Here is a 22,140-nt window from a genome sequence, read left to right as displayed (position 1 = left end):
TATGTATAGTGTTTCATAATTGAAACAAGAGATGTCTAAGAAAAATTACAGTAAAAAGTTTACAATCCCTGATTTCTATATAATAATAACTCATTGCCAGCCTAGTAAGAAACAGGACTTTTAATTTGAAGTGTTTCTGCTGCTGTGGAGTCAAACCCAACCAAGACCAAAACTGTTCTTCTGGGTAATGCTTTTTCCATTTAAAAGAAATATTTTCTCTGCTTTGAAGGTGAAATTGATAAAAAAACAAGGGCAAAAGTCTGTTGCGTTCTGTTTTTTTCTGTAAAAACGGCACAATGCATACAGCCTCTGGCAACATGTGTACAAAGTTTCATTTTAAAATCTTAAATGCATTTTTGAGTTATGACAACGCCAAGGACACCAATATTAACGGTAATAGTAATATGTCAACATATTTTAAGAAAGAAACAGACAAGTTCATAAGAGATGTTTCTAGTTAATTATAATCTTTACATTGAACCCCGATGAAAAACCTCCACTGAATTCTCTTTGAGTACAATAACTTGATTACTTATTGTTTAAAACTAAAGGCATTTGGTGCTATTGTTAAGAAGTGTTTAACATGAGGGAGAGATTTTTAGTCTCATGAGTGATATAAAACAAATAATATAAATGGCATTTTGGGGCCCAAACTGGAGCAATCCAAAAAGGGCCCTCTAGATAGTTGGTATTACTTCCAAAACTTGCATGCAATTATGTTTTCAAATGATCATAAATAAGCAAAACATTCTTGTACATTCTTTGCAATTTAAAGTCATCAAAATAAGACTTCTCTGTGAACATGCCTAAATTATATAAAAAATTTTTTAATAAGTCTTGCAGTGTTGTCAATAAGTTTTTGTTGAACCGACTGAAACAGAAAAGTAGGCAGCCAGCTAGGTGGATCCGTGGGCATACCCCCCTCCCCCCTCGAAATTTTTGAAATTCAGCACTTCATTTCCTGCATTCCGGGGCATTTTGGGAGTATTTATTTAACCCTTTACTTCATAGATAGGCAATTTTACTTAACTATCAATAGCTTCATAGATACGGACATCCACACTTTATCGCTTCATAGATACGTAATTCTAAGTACTCGTAATGTAGGGTCATTTATTTTCATTTCTGTTGCTTGTTTATTAGCTATAAATTCATTTCCATGAAGTATAAACATCGATAAATGCACTAATAAAACAACACTGTGACTATTTTAAGAATTTTGGAAAATCGCGAAATAAGGTCATTGGTATCAAAGATGCGTAAAACGTTGACTGCGCAGGTTTGTGGGCATTCCTGTCTCGTTCTCCTCGTGGAAATTTACACAATGCTGCAAGTTATACTGGAATTAACTACCAATTATACACTTATTTTATTGATCACGCACCTGACATCACAGGTCATGGTTCAGAATTGTGTCAAAATGTCGGCAATGTTGGAAAAACAAAAAATCGTCTACTGTGTCTACAAATACGCCGAATCCTAAGAAAATTATTCAGATTAATGGAAAATTTTAAACCAGTCAATGCGATGCTCTAAATGTTGAAGAAAAGAGATGTTATAGGCGGAAAGGGCCGTTTTAAGCGGTAAGGAACATTTATTACCAAAAAAAAACTTGCGATCAATTTTTTTTTCTTCTCCATTTGAACCGTCCTTTTTGGCCGGCGGCCGGTTCTTATTGACAACCCTGGTCTTGCTATATAAAATTAAGAATTTGAGCCAGTCTGAAAAGCATTTCAATAGTGCAAGGGTCAACCGTTGTGATCTTGTTCTAAATTCAAGTTCTGTGCAATTGATATATATTTCTCTCAGTTCTTGAATATATAGAACAAATAATAATTAATTACTTGTTTCACCTGTAAATAAGCTCATGTTTTAAGCCCAATTCCTTAAAAAGTATGTTTTCCCCATTTTTCTGTTAAATTTCCTTCGAGTCTGTCCATACAGAAAATCAATTTACCCAAAGCAAACAAACAAAAGCCAAGATAGAGACGTTTTTCTTCTCTGATAAATTGTCACTCGTTAGAATCAAGTTATGATTATGTACAAAATGTAAATCTAAATTATATATGGCACAGGAATACGGTTTAGTCAAACCTTGCACTGGAAAAATGTTTAGCGAGATTGCCTAAAATCTTAAATTAATCTTTAGTAATTCAGGCTTGTTCATGCAAAAGTTTTGTTTCAATGACTGGTGTGGCAAGGCCCATTAATCTGGCTTTAATAATTATTTTGCAATACTAATAGCCCTTTTCTACTTAACAATAAACAACAGACAAGTGTTGGCATTCTGTAAATATTCTGCTTAGCCCTCTCTCAAACTCTATATCGATATGTATGTAAATAAATATATAAAATATTCTACCCATTGATATCTTGTTCATCATCTGTTTTAATCGGAGATTTGACAGGTTTCAATCGCTTTCTCCAATCATGAGGTCCTTGATAGTTTTGTCCTGTTGCAAAATTTTGCTCATGGACAAAATCTTTGTCACCATCGTCAAAATCTCCATCACTGCCACCTCCAAGCACTAAATTACTCGGTCTGGGCGAAGAGCTCCGCTTGTCATCACCGCAATTGTCTTGAGAGAGGCGAATTGTCACAGTTTCAGCCATGATCGAAATGTAAACAAAAACATTCGAGATAAAATTAAGAAACTGGAAGGTGACATTTCATGAAATGACATTCGTAACACTACTTCCAATACTGTTGCTGTAATTGCAAAAACACATGTTACGTGGGAATTATATTTCTACGTTTAGCGGCGAAAAGCTTACTCTCCTAAAACATTGAATTATATGGAAATTCCCTTTCTCCCGCGAATGTATTTTGACAAGTGCCTTAGATCTAGATTTAAACGAAAATAGTTTTCAAAGGTTAAATACAACTGTATTGTACACCCAAAATGAGCCATTCGAAAAAACTCGGCAATCTCCGGCAAGCTTCGAGATTGACAATTCCTGTTGGATCCTGGCCGAGGTGTTCCGATTGCAAAAAGGGGCATGTAAGAATAATAATAACGTATGTTTTTTATGCGGTAAACGTAGCATAAATTTCAATTTTTCTTTCCGGTAAATTCTCGTTAAGTTCATTTTAACTAGGTAGGTCACTCTCTTCCACACATTTGGTGAATGTTAACACTTTTGCTTTAAAATTTACAAGCTCTCCCAAAATTACAAATTGTTTTTAATTGTTTGTATATTTCATACAACCTCAATAATCTGTCTCTATGGTGCAATGGGCCCGGTATTACCTGCAAATACCGGGGATCCCGGCTCGATGCATTCTGTTTTTGAAACCTGTTTTGGTATCCGTTGTTATTAACAAATTTACTTTTTTGTGAAAGTTTTATTAAATTAAGATATTTTAATGAACTCTTCAATATTACAGGTTATTAAATGTTAAGCTGGTTAACAAATATTTAATATGCTTTTACATGAATGTGATGATACTCTGTATAAAGAATGTATTGCTTACTGATAATATGAACTTTCGATTATTTTCCGATAGTAAATCGAAATACTTGGTCCGATTCGATTCGATTATCGATAGCAAATGGAGTCCGATTTTCAAACACTATTTCGAATACTAACTGGAATAGTGTAATACATCTTTGGATAAGTTAAAAATGATTATTTTTATACATGTAATTGGTTTGTAGCAGAGTGAACGGATATTTTGTGGGAAGTGGACCTAAATGAATATTATGTATTGTTTGTATATGAAATAAGTTCACTTAAATGTTGGTATAAGCCCAAGCAAATATCTAAAGATACATCAAATCGTTGCTAGAGCATCAAGAAGCAGTTTCCAAATCATTCTGCAAATATTGTTGAATTTCGGTCACACCATGTCCAGATGCATGCCAAGTGGAACCATCAGCAGAGGTCAAAGAAGGATTTGTTCAGGGAGATATTTGTGGCATTAATATTTATACATAAAAGATATCCAAAAGAGGCTCGAAAATCGAACATTGCTGAACACCACTTTAAACATTTTGAGATGTAGATTTCTTATTATCAACTTTTACACATTGTCTTCGATTTAAGTACATGAACATGTTCGTTTTTGTAAAAGAGTATCGTGATCAACAAGGTCAAAAACTTTACGGAGATCTAGAAAAAAACGTCCCAACAATTTTAGAAAAGTCAATACTTTTCAACTGAGAATAAACTTATCGAATTAGCGTTGACTGACATGAATGATACTGTCGTAAACCTGATTGAAGATTATCAATGTTAATATCTAATTGTTGTTTTTATCAGAATATCATGAAAAAAATTAACTTATAATTTCAACACGTATTTTTGGGGTACCACCGAATCAAACAATTTTATTTGGCGTTTACAGTAATCATTCATATACACGAAGTGCTCGTTGTAACGAAACATATATACCAATGCAATATACTGCTACAGTACGTATATGCTTTTCAGAACACTGCTTTAAAAGGTGTTCATAGAGGTGAACGACGGCTCGGGTTTTGGAAATGTTAAGTTGTATCTGATCCATTATCATAAAAATGCAAAAATCAGCACTTTACTTTAACGAAATTTGCTTTCTTTTAAACGATGACGTCACATACAATACGGTTATACGACGTAATCATTTTGTTATATGTTCAGGATGTAATTTCCTGTTTAAATACAAATGCTGCACAATTGCTTTTTGTCCAAAACGACGAAGGTTTTAACAACTTATTTGTGTTCATTGTATGCACGGTAATATGGTTCATTTCTGAAAGTACATGTAAGTCTTCGTCTAAACTTGAACATGGAAGCCTTTTTTTCTATTAAGGTTTCCTTGCGGACAGATTAATGTTTCTTTAGTAAAAGTCAACAAAAGCGATAGTGTATGTATTTTAGTTGGCACGACCTCACTGATATGCTTTCTGAATCTTGTGAAATGGTTGTTAGACTGTTTGCGTTCAACAGCTGTATAAAATATTCCGATGGCCTAAAATGATTCCACGCCGAGTTGTTGCCAAATATTGTTTCCGGCGGACGTCATTTTCTATATTAATCATATCATAATAGGGGGGACGAAATCCATTGTTGGAGTTGCTCGAATCAATATGAATTTGCCAATCATTAGCATCTTCTTTAAAGAAGGAGATTAAAGGAACAGTTAGTGACAACTGGCATGCACCCTGTCATCTCGGCTGCTAGATGTTGTGGGGAGGTTGGTGTGACATTCAGATTTTCAGGTGATAAAGGGAACAGTCAGTGACATGCCACCTGTCACCCCGGCCGTTGGTTGTTGGGGTAGGTTGGTACTGCATGAGGATTTTCAGATCATAAAGGGATCAGTGAGTGACATGCAACCTGTCATCTCGGCCGTTGTCTGTTGTGGTAGGGTAGGTACTGCATGTGAATTTCCATTGGTGCCACATGTGGATTTTCAGGTGATAAAGGGAACAGTAAGTGACACATAACCTGGCATCTCGTCCATTGGATGTTGAGGGGAGGTTGATGTGGCATAGTGATTTTCAGTTGATATTCAGGGACATTTGGTGACATGAAACTTGTCATATCGGCTGTTGGCTGTTGTGTGGAGGATGGTGCGGCTTGTTAGGTTTCAGCCATAATGGGGGTTGCATTTGCCTTATTATTTTTGTCCCATATTTTTTCAATGGTCCGTGGTATATTATATCAAACAGAATATTAGGATGTACATTTTTAGTATACTGTGACATATTGAAGGAACAATCGTCCATGGCAAATAGTAGTGTTTGAAAATCGGACTCGATTTGCTATCGATAATCGAATCGAATCGGACCAAGTATTTCGATTTACTATCGGACAATAATCGAAAGCTTATAATATAATTTAGGAATACATTCTTTATAGTATAATCATGATCATTTAAATGGTTTAACCTGGAATCAGCACGTGTGATGCTATAATCATGCTTTTTGCAACAGTAAGCAACTATACATAACCTTTTTCTGTTTTTAATAACATAACGAAAAACATAACAACAAAACACATACGTGTACTTAATAATTGTACATCAATTGCAAAATGATGCACACCGCATCATGTAAGTTATCTAAGCATTTTATCTATGTAAAAGCAAATTAATTATTTGTTAACCAGCTTATCATCCAATAACCGGTAATATTGACGATTTTATCAAAATACTCTAACTTCATAAAACTTTCACAAAAAAAGTAAATTTGTTAAAAACAAACAATACAAAAAAGGTTTCAAAAACAGAAAGCATCGAGCCGGGATCCCCGGTATTTGCAGATAAGACCGGACTCACTACACCATAGCGATAGATTATTGAGGCTTTATGAAATATATAAACAATTAAATTAAAAGCAATTTGTAATTTAGGGAGTTTGTCAGTTTTTAAGCAAATGTATTTACATTCACCGCACTCTTCGTTTACCGCATAACAAAAGATACGTAGTTACCGGAAGTTACATTGGCGACACGATTTTGGACAATCACTATCGATTGTCGCCGACATAGCATTGTCAGCGACAATTTATCGATTGTACTCGATAATCGTTTCATCACTAGTAAATAGTTTAAAGTAACCATTTTCTCCGGTGGAGAGGCTTTTTGAGTGCAGGTGCCGAGGTGGTGACAAAGGAAGCTGGAGCGTAAAGCATTTGCGTTTCTTGTATTCTGGAATAACAGTGCAGTAAATTTAAGGTGTCAGTGATTAACTTTGTTATTCATGTTGCAATTTCGAAATAACCTTGTAGAAGTGACCACCATAACATGACGACCTGTCCCGACAGAGACCCGGGTCTCTAGTTAATGCGCGCCTCGGAGTTTTTTTTTTTACAGATTTGTTATATGGGCTTTACCGATGATAGATGTCCAGTCCATAACTTTGTCGGATTTTCTCGGCGATTTTTTTCGAAAACCGATCTACTTACAGCTGACTTAAAAAGACCTGATTTTAAAATTCACATATAAAGGAAAGATATGTAACTGTACTTGAAATAAATATGACATTTACTAAGCTTTCCATTTCGTAACCGCTCATTTTTTACTGGACCTTTAAACGTTCTTGCTTTTCAATTACGAAGAAATTAGTACTTTTATTATTTCCAATTATTTTTCGGATAAACTAAATGGAACAATGCTTTGGGTTTTTTAATAGTGGGATGTAACCGATAATTTCGTCTACTGGAATTCGGCAAATATTCTAATGTTATTGACAACTAAAGACGCTTTCATGTCAAAGGTTGGATTATTTTCTTTTAGAAGTTTGATTGTTGTTTATTGTCTCATCATAAGAAGTCAGTGATTTTTAGGTGAATTAATAAAATATAAAATTTTGTTTAAAATCCAAATGGATACACCTGTTTGTTGTGAAATCTGTGAAGATGATTAATTTTTTGTATTCGGATGTTTGATTTGAGTCGGATTTCGGATAGCACTTGTCAAATATTATACATTTTGGTTTTTGACCCGAGGTTTCAATCTGGCAAGAGATTGCCTGCTAAGCTGCAGAATCATATTGTGAGGTGTGTTTTTCATAAATATATTTTTGATAGAGCCTTATATAAGCACACTGTTAGGGAGCAATAGGTTGAGTAACCTGCTATTGTTAAATTTTAGAGTTCGAAAGAATCCTGTTAAAATTTTTATGGGTGTCTAAAAATTATGAAACTTTTATGAAATCTGCAGATTCTCACATGGGGCAGTCACTTCAAGTCTTGAGTTTGACTGTGCATGCGTAATTACAACAAATTGAATATCTGATAATAGCACCCGGTTTCAAAAAAAGTGTAGGATTAGACATTTATGAATACTTGACAAACTTGTGCAACAGTTTTTTATTAAATTGCTAGATTTAAACAATATATAAAAGCAACCATACAAGACACACCTATAAACCATGATTTATAGGTATGTGATGCTAATAAGAGATAAGAGCTCTATGAGCTATTTCCCAACATAATGGTTATGTCGCTTATGGTTTCATTGGCCAAAGAAGAAACTGGTAGAAGCACAGGCTTGCTTTTTATTGTTTTCATGAGGAATGAAATACTGCATAGACTTTAATTGAGGAAAAATAGTGCTGTACTTTATAGTTCAATAAAGAAATTGGTAGAATGTTGAAAGAAATGGGTCGTCAAAGACTTTATTATCCCTATCAAATAGTATAATTTTTGTCAAAAGACTATAACTATCTTATCTTTCATAAGATGGATTGTATTTGTGCTACGATCAGGATAGCAGTCAATTTAAATTGAAACATGTCATGTACTAGTTGTAATATTAGAATTAGTTAGATAGATACTGTTAGAAAAGCGGGAAACTGCTTCACACTTATACTAGGGTAAATTGGGCTTTATTAATTGCCCATTTTGGTACGACAATTTGGAGCAAGCTCCATGACGTCATAAAAGTTAGTAATAGACAATCAAATCTTAACCCCTAGTTTCATGCAGTATGTATAATTAATGTCATTTGTTGTATTGTTCTAGTGAAGATTTTTTTTCTCAAAACCCCATTAAAACTGCAGGATACTGCTTGCTTAATGTTAGTATAGTCATGTTCAGTGATCTTGATAAGAACTGGTTGCCAGTCAAAAACTTATTGAGAACCCTGCATGTAACAGACTCTGCCTTAATTTTTAAGATTTACAAGATTTAAGAGTACAAGCAGTGGAGACCGTTTGGGGGAGTAACTGTGGAAACCACTAGCCTATTTTTTTCACAATTTCATTGCAAAGGTTGGTACCATTAAATGATTAGATCAGTTGTTTTTTTACTCCAAACAGTTACATGTAAAAGTACTATGATTAAATAAAAATGAATAGTACATTGTTTACAGGTTTAGTCATTGCACTCTGCAGACCCATTGTTTACAGGTTTAGTCATTGCACTCTGCAGACCCATTGTTTACAGGTTTAGTCATTGCACTCTGCAGACCTTTGCCAATTGCATCACCAAAAAAGGATTTTATTAATAAGAAGGCTTCTAGCAAACACACACAAATTTACATGGAGTTTTTTGGGTATGCACACTGCCGGGATATAGACATTAAAGCCAACACTGAAAAAATACTATTTATTTTGGATGTCACTGGCTGATATTGACTCAATAGTTTAATATTACAAAATTAAACAAGAACTTTTTTTATTCATTTGTTTTAATAAATACATGTAGTTGAGTTCAAGACTATGAAAATAAACTTATAGTACATCAATGTACATGATCTTTTATATATCTAATGGTTACTTTTTATGAAATATTGACTAGCACCCTGTGTTCAGTTTGCATTCCATTTTATTCTTGCAAATGTAAATGTTTAAACAACCATTCCCCAGCTGGTAAAATAAAAGATTCTTTTGTATGAATTATTTGTACTTACAATTGTATAATTGCTGTTTAAACATAGAATGATATTGATTGGTTTAAGTAGAATTTAACAAGTTTGTATTTGCTATAAAAATTAAAAGCTTACACATGTTTGTTACAATGAAGCATTTCAAACATCCAGAGGAAAACTGTACTATGATAGGAGTTTATTACAAGAGCACATGCCTTTGTCAAGAATGGTTGGATTCATTTTAACCAATGGGATAGCAATATTATTCCAAATATTCAACTATTGCTATTCAACTTCATCTATGCGAAGGTTCCATTGTTAGTCAAGGAGTGAAGCCACCAATGTTCAATCGTTGTCATGCATGAAATACATGCTTTTGGTTTTGTTAGGGAAAAACACACAACAACAACAGCACAATCCTTAATGTAATTATAAATTCAAAACTTATTCCAATGACAAAACACATTTTTCATCCAAATATACAATGAAGATTTGTTTGGGGGAAAAATTTAAATATGATATGATTAAACAACAAAAGTTTGAATAAAACCCCTTCTTTTATATTGCTTAAATCTCTTATGCGAACACATTTCAGGGGGATGTGCATAAACGAAAATGTGCCCTAATCTCTGAGTATGCAAACATATTTTCAACCATTATATTCGTTATCATTCATTTAGTCTAAGAGGTCTTTATGATAATTAACTGTTTTTTTTATGAATACATATCTGTCATATGATAACAAGCAGTACTGTTTTTTTACTGAATTTGGAAGATGGCTGTGTGTGTGTATATATTAGAAACTGGGAGAATTAAAGTCTTAAATATTATAGTCAATGTAATCAAGTGTAATCAAGTGTAATCAATTGTAATTCATTACAGTCACAGGGTTCGAATTTAGACTCGCATACTCGCGAAATGCGAGCGACATTTGCAAATTGCGAGTGACTTTTATTCAAGCTCGCAAAATTCTGCGAGTGGGTTTTTCTAGACCACAAAATATTAAAAGTAAAGTAGAATAAACATGAACTTAACTTCGCTACGTAGTCGAGTGTAAACAGCCTATAAGTGGCATGTTTACAATACTTGTATAAAGAAGAAAGTACGGAGTCACGCTCTAGTAAGTTTTCAAAAATAGAACAAATACGGAAAAGGCCTAGTTTATCCCGAATCTTTCCCGGATGCTCCGAGGCGTGCATAACACAAAGTGAATATAAATGACGTAATCACCTAGCTCAATCATTGGCTAAATTTAGCGCTTTCGCACACTATATGTAAACCCCATCAACCTTTGAATATATTTCCCCCCAACTGTCTATGTGAATAGACTTCGTCGATCGATATACATGTGTATTTCATGGTCCAAAGCATCCACGCTACATTTACTGTTGCTTTTATTTATTTTAAATTTATAATGTTATTATTTTTAATACTTATTTCTACTTAATGAAATCTGTAGCATGCTTGCCGAATGGGTATTACCCGATGGCGAGGGTAAATATACAAAGTGAACAATGTCAAATTATTGGACAGCTTTGTTATCAAAAAGCGGCCAGCATCTGATGAGGCTTTCCGTACCCTGCCAAAAAGAATAAGCCATCAACAAGTTCTAGTAGTCGAGTCACTCAAGATTGATAGTTTTTTAATATTCATAATATGTCTTAGGTGTAAATTTCTACTTTAATTAGACAATATTATAAGGGAATAAAGCAAATAATAAAATTGCAAGTTGATTTTTCATTTCAAAATTTTGCGAGGGCTCCTCAAAGTTAAATTCGAACCCTGAGTCAATTGATCAATTTATATGCCATCGAACCCTGAATCAATTGATCAATTTATATGCCATTCGAACCCTGAGTCAATTGATCAATTTATATGCCATTTGTTCTTTGCCTTTGAGATATAAGACTCTTATTTATATTTTTTTGGCTTAACTTGATCAGATTATTGTTTAAAGCTTCATTAAGAATTCTGCATTCAAATTGAATTTTTTTTATAATTTTTGGCATAGGGAACACAGCAGAATACTGTCTATAACCCCCCCCCCCCCCCCCCCCTTTTTCTTCTTTTTTAGCAAACCTAACGGAGATTAATGTCAGACTGTCAGTAAGTTTAGTGGTTATTAAATCAGCTTTTAAATTTATGCTGCATATACATGCTTTTTCTCATTCAGTGTATTTTATAGAAATTAATTTCAGTATAATAATATAATAAATGTAAAATGCATGGTTACACAAAACATAATTGTCTGACGACTTCTGTGCAAGTCATTGAAATCATATCAAAATAATGGCTTCCATTAAACGGTAACGGGAGACTCTAGACTTTATCAATTCCGATTTGTTTACTTTCAACAGGTTATGTTTAAACATGGTTATATAGTAAAGCCCTCAAAGCTATTGAACAGACTTTATGTGGGCTGTTTCTGATCAGTTTTCACAAGTATTCATCTACACTTTTATAAGGTCCTTTCAGTGGCATTCAATATTTGAATGATAGGAGTGAACTAGGTGTTTTTGAAATTCAGAAAAAAGTAGGCTGATTTTATTGCATGATCATGATTGCCATATGACCAGTGTGATATTATGCTGACATTGTTGAAGTAGTGCTAATCTAGAATATTTTGAAGTCTGCATGAAAAATAAGCATCAGACCACACCATAATTTTTGTTACATGGATTTTTGCCCTGAAAAAAAAGGGGAAAGTGTTTTTTTTTTACAATTTTGCAATTTTTCATTTATACCAAACCAAGCAAGGAGCATAAAATATGCCTCAACTTATTGCCTTTTATCCCATTTAAACACTATCTTTTGGTAAATGGAAAAATGTAATACTTACAATACTGAATGCACAGAAATGGATGAACCAAATTTCTAAAATAATTATAAAGCAAACTTTATGTGCGATGATGTTTGAATCACCTTATCTTTCAGAATCTAACAGTTATTATGACTGATTTGGACATTTCAAAAGTAAAAGGTTACATTTGAAGCATGTTTTTACGCAATCAACATAATAAAATTTAGAAGTCTATAGGTATTGTTATTCATTTTAACATTTTCAAAAAATAGATGCGTTAAATCCGCAGAACGAAACACCATTGTGATGTGGCCTAAGACACATTTAAAAAATGTAGTCTTAAAAACATGTTACTCACATTGACGTTGTGTTCCACAACCTCCTTATTACATGTAATTATACATTTCATGTGTCGACAGTTATTAGCATCAATGTCATTTTTAATCTTCCTTTAAGCAGTTGTTTGCAGAATGTGCTTTGTAAATGATTTATTTTCTAATTTATGTGAATTTGAACTTCATGAGCAAATACATTCAGTTGACAATTACTTGAGTCATATGAAGTACAATCTCAAGAAATCTCAGGTATTTTTCACTTTAAATTATACAGTTGCGAAGTGCTACGTACGCCATATATACTTTCGTATATCATACAAGAACCTTCATTGGAAGTTGGGTATATAGTTTTATTGGTTCTGACCGACCTGTTGTACATGTATCACAGCCACTTAGGTGTCATAGAAATAAATCCATTACAAAATCTATAGTTGTGGAAGCAAGAACTAATATAGTGCCATAAAGTCAAGGACCCTCAATCTGCCTGTTTTTTTTCTCCATGTTTAGGTTCTGTTGATGATGATCTCATCAAATAAGTACTCTTTCTTCCTCCATGGAAGACCAACAAATTCTCAGGAAAACTTTTTTGGAACCCTTTAAATTATTATCATGTCGTACATTTTTGTAACATTTTAATTGTAAAAATGGCAAATACATAGGTATGTGTAGGTTTAACAGTGAGGAATTACTTTCATAAAGGTTTACCAAAATAACTTGTCTTTATTAGAATGACTTGTGTCATTGTTCGGGCAGGCTGGTGGGAGGGCAGTGTCAAAGACACCTTATGTATCGAATATTTTAGCTTTTTAAGGTATGACATAAAGTGATCAAACTTGGTATATACGAAGAGTTTATGGAGACCTTTCATGGGAATGCGTTTGAGGCCCCTATGATAAAGGTCATGGTCAAATTTACTATGAAAATGTAGAAAAATGGTTGGTATTGAATAACTTGTATAATAATAATAAGTAAGGGTCTACATATTGTGACCAAACTTGGTATAAAGGAAGAGTTTATAGAGACCTTTACTGAGATTGGGTTTTGGACCCGAGAGTTATGGTCTAGGTCATGGTCACTGTTGCTAAAATTAGAAATATGGTTAGTACTGAATAACTCAAGTAAGGGCTGACATAGCGTAACCAAACTAGGTATATAGGACAAGTTTATGCAGAGCTTTCATTTGTTGCCTTTTGTTCCCCTAGGGTCAAGGTCACTGTTACTAAAAATAGATTACTGTTTGGTACTGAATAACTTTAGGTTTGGTTGACATACTGTGACCAAACTTAATATGAATGAAGTGTTTATGGAGGACTTCGATGGGATTGTGTTTATGACCCATAGGATCAAGGTCACTGCTACAAAAAAAAAAGAAGAAAGCAGTTGAAACTGAATCTCTTCTGCTGTTCATTAAATACCCGGTTTTGTTACATCGCGATTCTTATTTACTTTTTAATTTGATTTTTTTTTTTTGACAGGCTCATATTACATCATTATTGTATTCACTTCTAAGTCAAAGCGGCGTAGTCAAGCGCGCTGACTTACGACAGCTCTTGTTATTTATATATTGTTTTGAAAGTTTTCGGGCTGTTTTCCCCAAAGCAAAGTGTGAGCCTTGAAGCAGTTCGCTGTGCCCGTTGCCAATCATTGTATTGTCAACATTTACTGATAGTTGTTTCCAATGAAATCAAGTGTTTTTTGGTCACAACATATATTAAGTTTATGTCTGTTCATAAAAAAATCATAAAAATGATTTGTAGTTTATGGACTGTATGGGCTTTGGCTACTCTTAATGTGTTTTCAAAATAAATGACAATCAGAAAAGAGCTTACATCTTCTATTATTAAGATGAAAGCAAAGAAAGATAGCACAAATCTCTTGTCAATAGATTTACAAACTATCTATAATGCTTTCTAATCCCAGTGAAATGAATTTCTGCGGGTAAACCACTAGATATACTGAGTTTTCATTCGTTTGTAATGGTGGTTGTCTATGCAGGGGAGATTATTCAATGGGTTTGTTTATTCTAAAGTTGTGAAAGCAACAAAATTTGCCATTGTTTTTAAACAAGAAAAGGATCTCCCTCTTTCTGTCAGTGCTCAAGATAGGGTGAATATGTTTTTTATCAGAGAGTTACATAGTCTTTGGAATGTTTGAAAGAAAATCTCGAGTTAAATTTCTCTGACGTAAGACCCAATTTGCATGATATAATTTAACGTGGTTGCTTCAAGTATGTTTGTTAAAACATACCTTGTGAATTAGGGAACTGCTTATGTTTTAAGCACATGTGCTAAGCACAGTAACAAGAATATTTTCTATTCCATAAGCTAGAACCTCAGGGCTCTGATAAATTCCACATCAAAAAAAATATCCACTAAATTTACCAGTAAGAGCGAAACTCACCCTGAAAACAATGCATTTCTAGACAAAACCTTCCAGTAAATTAAATTAAAAACCCCCCACAAAAACACTTTTTTTAAAAACTCTTGATTATCTTATATATATTTTTGTAGTATAATATGTAATTTTCTCATACAGTGAATGTTATTTCTTGTTTTATCTTGATATTCGAAATTTAAACCACTTGATTTTATTACCGGGTATGTTGATTTTTTGAGAAAAATGATGGACAAGTGTTGAACCAATTTTATTTGGTTGGAAAGACTTTGGGTGAGTTAAAGCATGTCTTCACATATATAAAAGCAAAAGTATATTATTATTTGCTAATTTAAAAGCATAAAAGTGTAACATGCGATGTCAACAAACACCAACAGATCCCTTCAGAGAAAAGCATGCTCGACTTTAAAGGTGTCCACTGGTCTTTATATTCACTAAATTCTCTATCAACACAGAACCCAGGCTTTGCTAATTTTCATATTACCATACAAGTAAACATACATAATATAAACGTAATTCCGTCTATAATGGAATGCTATACTATGTAAATGCACATCCGCCAATTTCAGCGGACCATTACAAAAGCATGTTGTGTTCACTGAACCTTAAAACTTGATCTGACCCTCTGCCTTTGAGTTCATAAATTGTGCAATGTTTTTGCATAGAAATCATTATTTTGATTTTTGCCTCATTTTTATTGTAATCTTAATTCTAATGTTTATTTGAATTTTCTTATTGGCAATTTTTTGAAATTTTACACCCCATGTAATTTTTAGCGTGGCTGTTTTTGAAAATAAGTGATTGCTTTCATTGTTATCATCATCATCATGGGTATTATGCAAAAACTTAAATTTTGCCTTTTCAAGATATAACATTAAACTTGGAACACTCGTATATATTTACATTAAAAAATAACATAATGCTAATAATTATGTAGAAACTCCTTTAAATTTCAGTAAAAGATTTTCTAGTTATGCCCCTTTGTTTTCCAACCAACCTTGGCACCCACTTGCACTTTAAAGCAGCTGACACAAAAAGGTCCTACTTTTCTCCACTTTCAAAAATGAAATCTGATAATATCATTAACGAAATTTAAACAGATTATGCATTTGTAAGTGTGGCATAAATATGCAATATCGCCAGTTGTTGGTCGGCTATCATAGCCAGGGCCCTGTAGACAGCTTAACTCCCGGATTATCAGATTAACCGCCGGCTTCTGTCATTAAGGCCAGAGAAATAATTTTTCTAGATTCTCATCTGAATTTTAATTTTAGATGAGATGATGGGGGATTTAACTTTTCAGATAAAAAGGCAAGCCTGTTAATGGTAATGTGACCTTGACTTCCGACCACTTTTAACTCAAGACTAATTTTCGTTACTAAAAAATGTTGCAGAAGGAGGTTTCGCACATGTGCGGTTGGAAAGAGAATATGAAATTATTATTTTCTTGACCTAAGTTGTAATTGGCACCGACCTCAGTTACTCTGCAAAAATGCTTGTAACATAAAGCAATCAAATGTCTTCAATCAATTGATTAAATAAATAGTTAACACAAATGTATTGTAATCATAAATAATGTTCTTTAAAATGTACAATCTTGTTTAAATATGGCATTTGTTGGTACTGTAGTAGAAAAATCTCATGTTATCTGGCTGCTAGGTTAGATTCTCCTGAAGGTTGTATGTAATCTCTAAATGGTGGAATGAATCGGCAATTATATTAGTTTTTCAAAGTAGGTGGACTGTATTTTGTGTATTTTTATATTTTGAATGGATTTTAGTGTAGATATTTGCAAATGGGATTTAAATATACCAAAGTGGATTGATAATTGACAGGTAAAAATTAATCGTTAATTTAAGGTTGATTTGCTTTTTTTATTTTTTATTTTTGTATATATATATAGGGTTTTAGCTAGAGGGTTATTAAACAGGGAGGGAGCTGCACCCTGCCCTTCAAAACAAATCATGCTTAAGATAATCAAATTTTTCTTTTGTTTCGATTGAAATTTGATTATTAATTCAAACAAACTAAACATATTTAGTTGTTGAAACCTAGTATTACTTCCAAAAAGCACAATTTCTAGCATTTTCTTTGAAATTCATAATGCTTAAATTTATCACTGCTCGACACAATGTGCCATTTTGCCCCCCAGCACCATGTTCCTTTTCTGCAGCACCATGTTCTTTTTTAAACCTGGCTTAAACCCTAATACATTTATCTTTGTTTCCACCATAGAGTGGTTTAAATGTTAACATTTGAAATAAAATATTCAACATAATCAACAATACAAACATTTGAGAAACACTATGTACACAAATTCATTCATTATAATTCATGATAATGAAAATAAAAATGTATTTATTGTGAAATACATTGAAATCAAATTTAACTTGCTTTGAAACTTGGTAAACAGTTGCCTGTAAATGAAAAGACATAATTAATTACTAAATGACATACATGATGGTCTGGCATCATGAAACTTTATATCTTCGGGTTGGCAAACAAAGTTTCAAGGGGATATATCATTGAGATGTTGCGAAAAGCCTTATCATCCCAGGACCACAAGATTATCTTAATCAAATACTAAACATTATACTGGGACACCCTGCATGGATAAATGTACAGTCAAAACCCATTGGCTCGAACTCCCAGGGACTGGCGAAAATACATATGTACCTTGAGCCTCGGAAATTTCAAGCCAAGCGTGATTGTTCACCTTCAGTATTAAGAAATCTGTCCCTTACATATCTAGTTTGAGCCAACGAGGAATTTGAGCCAACGGGGTTTGACAGTACTTGTATGGGTACATACATGTATACTTACAATTTAAGTAATAAAGGCATTTTCATAATTTCACTCTAAACCGATACTCTTGCATACAAATCAGTTGTTTTGGTGGTCAGTGGGGAAGTTGGATTGGTGGTCAGTGGGAAAGTTGGATTGGTAATCAGTTGGGGAGTTGTTTTGGTGGTCAGTGGGGAAGTTGGATTGGTGGTCAGTGGGGAAGTTGGATTGGTAATCAGTTGGGGAGTTGAATTGGTGGTCAGTGGGGAAGTTGGATTGGTGGTCAGTGGGGAAGTTGGATTGGTAATCAGTTGGGGAGTTGTTTTGGTGGTCAGTTGGGAAGTTGGATTGGTGGTCAGTGGGGAAGTTGGATTGGTGGTCAGTGTGGAAGTTGGATTGGTGGTCAGTGGGGAAGTTGGATTGATGGTCAGTGTGGAAGTTGGATTGGTGGTCAGTGGGAATTTTGGATTAGTGGCCAGTTGGGGAGTTGGTTTGTTGGTCAGTAGGGAAGTTGAATTGGTGGCCAGTTTGGAAGTTGGTTTGGTGGTCAGTAGGGAAGTTGAATTGGTGGTCAGTGGGGAAGTTGGATTGGTGGTCATTTGGGGAGTTGGTTTGGTGGCCAGTGGGGAAGTTGACTTATAGGCCAGTTGGGGAGGGAGTTGGTTTGGTGTTCAGTGGTGAAGTTGAATTGGTGGTCAGTGGGGAAGTTGGATTGGTGGTCAGTTGGAGAGTTGTTTGGGTGGCCAGTGGGGAAATTGGATTGGTGGTCAGTGGGGAAGTTGGATTGGTGGTCAGTGGGGAAGTTGGATTGGTGGTCAGTGGGAAAGTTGGATTGGTAGTCAGTGGGAATTTTGGATTAGTGGCCAGTTGGGGAGTTCATTTTTTTGTTGGTTAGTAGGGAAGTTGGATTGGTAGCCAGTTTGGAAGTTGGTTAGGTGGTCAGTAGGGAAGTTGAATTGGTGGTCAGTGGGGAAGTTGGATTGGTGGTCAGTGGGAATTTTGGATTAGTGACCAGTTGGGGAGTTGGTTTGTTGGTCAGTAGGGAAGTTGAATTGGTGGTCATTGGGGAGTTGGTTTGTTGGTTAGTGGGGAAGTTGGATTGGTGGTCATTTGGGGAATGGTTTGGTGGCCAGGGGGGATGTTGACTTGTAGGCCAGTTGGGGAGGGAGTTGGTTTGGTGTTCAGTGGTGCAGTTGAATTGGTGGTCAGTGGGGAAATTGAATTGGTGGCCAGGGAGGAGTTGGTTTGGTTGTCAGTAGGGGAGATGTTTTGGTAGGGAGTTGGTTTGGTGGGTGTTGTGGAGTCAGTTTGGTGGTTAATGGGGAAGTCGGATTGGTAGTCAGTCAGGAAGTTAGTTTGGTGATCAGTCGGTGTGTTGGTTTGGTGGAAATTTGGGGAGTAAGAGTGTTGGGGAGTAAGAGTGTTGTAATAGCTCTAGCTTTTTTGAACCAACATTGTGCAGACAGAGGTAATCTCAAATCGTGCAGAAACGCATAACAAACAAATTTGTTTGATACCCATTTCTTGACTGACCCAAATTTCTTGCACAAACCTTATTTTTCCATTGCCCTTTTTATGCTTTTGGGTATTTCATTAAAGAATAGTCATGAGTTTACTGTTTCAAAAGATAAAATAACGATGGTTATAACTGTGAAAAATGACTAAGCTGGAAAAAACACCCTGACCTCTTAATGCTTTTTATGGCAGTGAAATAAAAACTATTGTTGGGTCCTATGGCTAAATGAACAAAAGAAATTCACCAAGTGAGAACTTACAAAAAACATGGTTATTTTTGTCATATGACGACCATCTTTAGCATCAGACTCATTGCATGTAACTTAAACCATGACTTAGATTATGCATACCCCCTCCATCTGATTTAAAAGAGAAGTATGTGCATTTTCTATCACCTTTGGTGACCCTTTCTAACCTGGAAAAATGACGCACACTCCGTTATAGTAACCCTGATAGATTCTTTCAGAGGTATTTCCGTGGCCCATGCAATCATAGATTCCAGAACCCTCACAGCCCTTTCCTTAATGTAAAACTGTCTTCATGAAACATTGCATGGATTAAAGGACATAGAAATAATGCAGTGTTGAAATATTTGTCTTGTATTCAAGCTCATGAACCATCCGGAACCTAAATTTGAAACAAACATAATATTGTTTATTTTCAGAGCAACTCGAGAGAAAAATATGGAGAAGGTGATTAAAGTCCAGTAACTGGAGACACACGAAGCATAATGGCTCAGAAGTACCTTATGGCCCTTGATTATATGGAACTGCATGCCAATACAGTGCTGCAGAAACATGCCAAGGTAAGCTACTCTTGATAGGCAGTTGTCAAAACTATTGGAGTTGTCTCTCTTTATTATTTGTTCGTCATTAGGATGACTCTAGTGTTAAAACATGCCAAGGTAGACTACTTTTGATAGGCAGTTTGCAAAAGTATTGGAGTTGTCTCATTACTGCATTGTGGGTGGTTAAGAATAGTGCATGGCCTGAACTGAATGCCATTTCTTACAGACACACATGAAGCAAAACATGCAAAAATGCGTAGGATCCCTAGGATTGTGCCCTGTTATTCAAGGATGCATTTTCTGGAGGAATTCCTTTAAAAATCAGTAATGAAAATATGATTTGTATACTATATATATTAGGGATGCAAACGAATATTCGAATATTCGAATATTCGATCAAACGTTTGGTATTCGAATGTCAAAATCGGTATTCGAATATTCGATGTTTTTTTTGTTGAATAATAATAATAATAAATATTTTGCCTACAACTATGTTGTTGTATTTAAGATTCGTTTGTCTTGTTTAAACAACGATTGGCCCATAATGCCAGAGGTGTGAATGTGATGACAATACACTAAACACGCGACATGTATCATTTAGGGACATATCGTCGGGTACCATAAATAGTCCCCGTGTTTTTACAATAACTAGCTTAATGTAAAAACACGGGGAGTGACAGAAAACGACAAGTGACAGAAAAAAAATCCAATTATTTTAGGTAAATTGCTTCTACCAATTAAGAAAATCTAAAATAGACTAGTTCCCAAGTTGGTTTAGTTTTTCCGTAGTTTATATATTATAGGTCAATCCCAGAACGAGGCTGCTCGTCCTACGGAGACTCTCCATTGGCACATAACGCCATTTGACCCAAAATCCATCTAGGTTCACGTTGTTTACAAATATGAAGGCAGAGGAATATTAATAAAAAGTTTTTGTTAATTTTTCTCTGTTGATAAAGTATGACTTTTTGTCTTTCTGAAATGAAGAATTTCAGAGGCTCATTTGGTGTTATTCAGGGTTCGCCACGCGTAGTTATTACGACAAGGAAAAGCTAAAATGCCCCGGCTATTACTTTAGAGAATATTATAAAAGTTTACTACAACTTTTAAAAGATGTATTTTGGTAATCGAATATTCGAATATTCGTTCGAAAGAATTACCGAATATTCGAATATCAATTTTGCCATTCGTTTGCATCCCTAATATATATGTTAAAAATATAAATATGTTGAACATATAAAGTAATAGTTACTACTTCCATTTCCTGGCCCATTAATGAAATGGAAGTAGTATCAGTTTCTGGGCGCATGAAATTTCTAGTATTGTTTTCTTTTTATAGATATGTTTGCGTTGAATCATCTCGAAAAAGATATACACGAATTTGTAAATTGGAACAATTGAACATTGCTGAAAATTAAATGATATTTTTAGATGTATTTCTGTTCCTATATGATCTGATTTCACTTGAATAATATTGATGGAAATGAGCAGAAGCGATTCCTAGATTCACTGTTGGGTGTGAACTGGTGGAGAACTTGGAACATGCCCTTTCCCATGAGCCAAACAATATAAGTTTAAATATGCTATTGGCGTAAGGTAGCTCAAATCTATAAAAATGTATGTATTCGTCTTATATTTTGCCATAAATATCATTATATTACTATCATTTATTATCCCCCGCCGAATCGAAGTTTTTGGGAGGGGGATAATGTTTTGGTGTTGTCCGTCCGTCCATTATTCCGTCCATCTGTCTGTCCGTCCAGTTCCATATCTTGGTAGGCATTGATCAGAAAATGTTCAAACTTGGTCAGAATGTTCCCCTTGATCAAATCTCAACCAGTTGTAAAAGTGGGTCACATGGGGTCAAAAACTAGGTCACTAGGTCAAATCTTAGAAAAAATCTTTGGAACATACTAGAGGCATTATACATGGTCAAATATTCATAATACTTAATTAGTATGTTTTCCTTGATGAAATCTTGGACTTATTTAAAACTGGGTCATATATGATCAAAAATTAGGTCATTAGGTCAAATTCTTTGTCCGGAATGGAAATGATTGGTCAGTTCATGTTCAAACTTGGTCATGATGTACCCCTTGATATAATATAGACCACTTGTAAAAGTGGGGCACATGGGGTCAAAAACTAGGTCACTAGGTCAAATCTTAGAAAAATCTTTGAAACACATTAAAGGCATTATTTAAGGTCTAATATTCATGAAACTT

At 34.5% G+C, this 22,140-nt stretch overlaps 2 protein-coding genes across 6 annotated transcripts in view; one reads left to right on the top strand and one right to left on the bottom strand.

The window, feature by feature from the left end:
- The window catches only part of LOC128213916 (mitogen-activated protein kinase kinase kinase 1-like), a 39,898-nt gene extending 37,067 nt beyond the window's left edge, over positions 1-2,831 (bottom strand). The window contains exon 1 of the mRNA XM_052920028.1: positions 2,363-2,831. Within this exon, the coding sequence (XP_052775988.1) occupies positions 2,363-2,613 (251 nt within the window). The 5' untranslated portion in view covers positions 2,614-2,831. The remainder of the gene's footprint in view (positions 1-2,362) is intronic.
- A 4,388-nt stretch (positions 2,832-7,219) lies between these two features.
- The window catches only part of LOC128214591 (uncharacterized), a 42,371-nt gene continuing 27,450 nt past the window's right edge, over positions 7,220-22,140 (top strand). For 3 of the 5 annotated variants that reach the window (XM_052921150.1, XM_052921151.1, XM_052921147.1), the window contains exons 1-2: positions 7,220-7,487; positions 19,793-19,933. In XM_052921150.1, the coding sequence (XP_052777110.1) occupies positions 19,859-19,933 (75 nt within the window). In that variant the 5' untranslated portion in view covers positions 7,220-7,487; positions 19,793-19,858. Of the gene's footprint in view, positions 7,488-16,485; positions 16,665-19,792; positions 19,934-22,140 lie in introns of those variants that run through there. The other 2 variants (XM_052921149.1, XM_052921148.1) reach the window with 2 other exon arrangements.

The sequence above is a fragment of the Mya arenaria genome, chromosome 13, assembly GCF_026914265.1.
Source record: "Mya arenaria isolate MELC-2E11 chromosome 13, ASM2691426v1".
NCBI classification, from domain to species: domain Eukaryota; kingdom Metazoa; phylum Mollusca; class Bivalvia; order Myida; family Myidae; genus Mya; species Mya arenaria.
This window is presented reverse-complemented; position numbering and strand designations above follow the sequence as displayed.